At 54.1% G+C, this 4,742-nt stretch overlaps 1 protein-coding gene across 1 annotated transcript in view; it reads left to right on the forward strand.

The window, feature by feature from the left end:
• The first annotated feature begins 6 nt into the window (after nt 1-6).
• LOC102388048 (cytochrome P450 26B1) overlaps nt 7-4,742 on the forward strand; it is a 32,348-nt gene continuing 27,612 nt past the window's right edge. Inside the window, exons 1-2 of the mRNA XM_006034633.3 lie at nt 7-1,436; nt 4,471-4,695. Coding sequence (XP_006034695.1) covers nt 1,233-1,436; nt 4,471-4,695 — 429 coding nt within the window. The 5' untranslated portion in view covers nt 7-1,232. The remainder of the gene's footprint in view (nt 1,437-4,470; nt 4,696-4,742) is intronic.

Genomic DNA, 4,742 nt, shown 5'->3' on the forward strand with positions numbered 1-4,742 from the left:
CAGCCCGCTCCTTGCTGCCCGGCTCCTCTCCTCCTCCTCCTCCTCCTCCTCCTCGCGCCGGGCGGGTGGGCGCACAGCTGGGGCTTTTGCACCGGCTTCAACACACACCTCGAGACCGGGGGGCTTGGGGCAGGGCGCTCCTCATCTTCTTCTTCTTCTAAAAATACCTTCACTGTTTTTGGCTGGGGGAGAGAATTGGCTGGTTTTTCAAACCAACTTTTTTGGGGGGGGGAATTGCCTTCTTTTCCTTTTTAATCAACTTTTTTTGGGGGGGGGGAAATTGCCTTGATTTCCTTTCTAATCCACTTTTTTTAGGGGGGAAATTGCCTTATTTTCCTTTTTAATCAACTTTTTTAGGGGGGGGAATTGCCTTATTTTCCTTTTTAATCAACTTTTTTGGGGGGAAATTGGCTGATTTTCCTTTTTAACTCAACTTTTTGGGGGGGAAATTGGCTGATTTTCCTTTTTTTTAAAAAAAATTCAACTTTTGGGGGAGAATTGACTTATTTTCTCTTTAAAAAAAAACCAGTCTTAACTTTTAGGGAGGGGGCAAATTTGCAGATCTCCTTTTTCCTTCTAAAACTGTCTTGACTTTTTTTTGGGGGGGGCACTGATTTTTCTTTTTTTTTTTTTAAAGAAAATCCTAACTTTTGGGGGGCATTGGCTAGTTTTCTTTTTTCTTTGGACATTTTCTCAACTTTTTGAGGGGGACGATTTGATTGAGTTTCCTTTAAAAAAATTAACTTTTTTTGGGGGGGGAGGGTTAAATTAATTTCTTTAAACCCCTTTTTTGGAAGGGATTGGCTGGGTTTCTTTTTCCTTTGTAAATTGTCTTTACATTTTTTTGGGGGGGGGGTGATTTTTTTTTTTCCTCCACTTTTTTGGGGAGGGGGATTGGCTGCTTTCCCTTCTCCTTTCCCGTTTCTCCACCCTTGTTCCGGGGGAGGGGGCTGTGCCCTCTGCAAAGTTTCTTCCCAAGCTGGCAGAGAGAGAAGGGGGGCTCTCCTTTGGCCCCCCCCGGGTGGCAGGCGGAGAGCCTCCGCGTCTCCCCGCGTTGGAAGCGCTCCCTCGCTCTATGCAGCGCTCCGGCGTGTGACCTTCTGCGGGGATTACTATTATTTATTTGCTCTGTTTTTTTCTGGCTGTGTGTGAGTGTGAGCACGCGTGCGTGCGCGCGTGTGTCCGGCTCGGGCTCCGGGCTGCTTCTCTCCCTCCTCCTGCTGCTTCCCAAGATGCTGTTTGCAAGCTTTGACCTGGTGTCTGCGCTGGCCACGCTCGCCGGGTGCCTGGTGTCCGTCACTCTGCTGCTGGCCGTGTCCCAGCAGCTGTGGCAGCTGCGCTGGGCAGCGACCCGGGACAAAAGCTGCAAGTTGCCCATTCCTAAAGGGTCTATGGGATTCCCTTTAATTGGCGAGACTTTCCACTGGTTCCTGCAGGTAAGGAGGATTCCCCTTGGCTTCCTTTAAGGTGGTCCGGGACAGTTGCATCCTGCCTCGGGGCTGGGAGGGAGGCGTCTTGGGGGGCACTTTGCAGCCGGAGAGGGTGCATGCTTGCGGGGAGGGAGGGGGTTGATTTCTTTTCTCCCCCTGCCCAGATCGGTGGGCTCAGGGGCTGGCTAGCAAAGGCAAAACAATCATCATAATGTGGACTTGTCTGAGAAGGGAGTTTCTATCCCTCTCCATAGAAAGTTGAGCTGGAAACTTTGGGTCCCCCCCGCAGTTGCTTTGCAAACCCCCCGCTCCCTGCCCAGCCGAAGGGCCCGGGGTCCCGTGTGCACCCAGCCCGCCCCGCATTCGTGGCCATCGCCCCGGCCAGACAGCCCCATTAGCCCGGGCAGGCTGTGTCCATCGCCCCTTTAACGGCTGGGACCCGCTCGGCGCCGGGCAGCCAGGTAGCACCCGGCCAGGCAAACCCGGGCCAGCGAGGCTAAATTAACCCGGATTCATGCCCCCCGCACCCTTGCCCCATTAGATCGGGGGCTAAGCACGGAGCCGCTGCAGCAGCGCAGGAGCTTAACCCGGGATTAACCTTGCTAAAGCCTCAACAAGCGTCCCGGGCAATTTGATCGCAGCAGGAAAGCAGGAGACCCCCCCCCTCCCCCCGCAACCTCCTCCCACGAAGCCCCCCAGCACCCTGAATCAGCCCGGATCAGCCCCGGGTGGGTGCCTGGAGCAGGATCCCACCAGCCCTCTTCGGCTTGGGTGCCCCGCAGCCCCACGCGCCTCGTCCCACCCCCCAAAATCAAATCCAAACTTTGCAAACTTTTCCCGGCTGCAGCGCTGTGTCTGCCCCCAGCGCCCGGCGAGCAGGCTGCGCTCCGCCGCCGCAGCGAAGGGGTTAAGGGCAGGCTCTCAATAGCGCTTTATTTTTTAAAGAAATTTATCAGATTTTTACAGGGGGACCAGAAAAGGGTTCTCGCTTTTCCACAGCCTCCATCCAAACAGAGTCCAGGGCTAAAAATACAAAATTTTGTATAAATTGGACTGGGCTCGACATCCAGCCACATAAAGGTGGCCTTTGTGCGGCGGTGGAAATGCTGTACAAATAAGTCTTTATTAATGCCACAAAAAGGACTTTAATTATATATACGCGGATCAAGACACGGGGTCACCTGAACATCTGAAACGCACAACCCCGCTTTTGTTTCCAAATACAAACACACGCGCGTGCACGCGCGCACACACTCACACCTAACATCCCCTCCAATTTGTGCAGCCACCTACAATACAGGGCGAGAAACTCCCAGCTTGTCTATTTAAAGGGCGAGAGCAAAGCTTCCTTGGAAAGTTTCTCCTATTTTTGGGGGGGGGGGGGTGTAAGAAATACAATGTACACACACACACACACACACCTATATTTGCATATACACACATATGCACATCCATTTCTATGTATAGGTGTATATATGCATATATATGTATATAAATGCACATAAATATGCACGCACGTGTATATAGGCACACACACATGCACACACGTATATGCATATGCACATATAGATGCATACGCACATCCATATATATGTATATATGCATGTACATATATGTGTATATTATATATATATGATACACGTATATATATTTTTAATCCCCTTTTCAGCGCATTCTCACACTGTCCGATACACCCCCCGCCTTTTTTTCTCTCTCTCTCTATGACAAAAAGAACCTGGAAACATGTGGGAAAGTTATTAAAAGTCCAGAATCTGCAGACTTACTTAGCCCTGGATAATTACACCCTTTAAAGTAATTCAGTCTCCATAAAAAGGCAGCTTTAAAAGCTTTGGGAGGCTGGGGAAGCCAAAGGTAGCGAGGGGGATGCATGTGGAGGGAGCAGACAGGCCAGGAAAGGGGTCGATCAGGTCTTTTGGGGTCCGGAGGTAGGATCCTTTCCGCGATCGGTACCGGATCAATTCAATCCGCTGTAATGAGAAGACCCCCGCCCCCCCCCCCCCCCCTTTTTTTTTTTTTTTTTTTTAATTAAATGTCTGGTCCTTAATTAAGCAGGGTAGATAGGGGAATTCTTGCTACCTGCACTGCCTATTGCTTTCGGGGGGGGCAACAGGGCTCTTGGGCTGGAGGAAGAGAAGAAGGGTTGACATGGGTTATGATGGGGGGCAGAATTAACCCGGGATAGCTGCACCCTCATCCCAGTCCAGCCTGAGGGGCAGTTCTCCTCCCCCCGTGGGCCACGGGGCTGATCTATGCAGGGGCCAGCCCCGAGAGTGCCCCTGGGCTGGGCTGGGCACCTAATGCCGCAGGGGCCCTGCCCCAATTCGAGTTTGGTAGAAACCAGCTCTGCAGCGACCAGACCTTCTCCAGCACTAACTGCAGAGCTGCTGGGCTCGTTTCATTGCTGGATGGTCCTTTTCTTTGATCCTGCCATCCTTACTTGGCAGGTGCGGCTGGGCTGAACTCTCTTGGACCAGTCACCAGTTCACTGGGGGCCAAGACCTTTGCACCGCTCTACATTTATTGCGCGGTTTGCGTTGCATGTAGCAGGGGCCCTACGCTAATGCAATTGCTAGACTTCCCCCCCAACTGCTTGTAGCTGGGGTGGTTTGATTAGCCCAGGCTCCATGCACCGTTAATGACCCAGGCTGGCAGGCAGGACCCCTTCCCCCCAGTGCCAACTCGGGGGCCTTGATGGCTTTCCCACCTGGGTGACCTGGCTCCATCCAGACCCCCACCCCGGTAGCAGGGGGGGCACTTGCGCCTCCCTCCCCGTCTCCAAGCTGCTGTTCAGCTCCAGGGCTGGCCATGGCATGCGGGTATCGAGCGGCTGCCAGCCGGAGGCACTGCTATTAATAGCGCCTGGCTAGTCGCCATCCTGGTTTAACAGCCGGCCAAGCTGAGTGGCAGGCAAAGGGGGGTTGCTTTCAATGGGAAGCGTCTCGGAGAGGGGTGGTTTTGCAGGGGTGCCAGCCTCGCGTGTGCCTGGGCCCGGGGTCACCCTGTGCGCCTCTTGCCCTAGGGCTCCTGCTTCCAGTCCTCGCGGAGGGAGAAGTATGGCAACGTCTTTAAGACGCACTTGCTGGGCCGGCCCCTGATCCGGGTCACCGGGGCGGAGAACGTGCGCAAGATCCTGATGGGCGAGCACCACCTGGTCAGCACGGAGTGGCCCCGCAGCACCCGCATGTTGCTGGGGCCCAACACCGTGGCCAACTCCATCGGGGACATCCACCGGCACAAGAGGAAGGTAAGCGGCCCAGAGCCCCCGGGATCCCCCGGGCGGGGGGCGTCGGG

Source organism: Alligator sinensis, unplaced genomic scaffold, assembly GCF_000455745.1.
Source record: "Alligator sinensis unplaced genomic scaffold, ASM45574v1 scaffold12_2, whole genome shotgun sequence".
In the NCBI taxonomy this organism is placed as follows: Eukaryota; Metazoa; Chordata; order Crocodylia; family Alligatoridae; genus Alligator; species Alligator sinensis.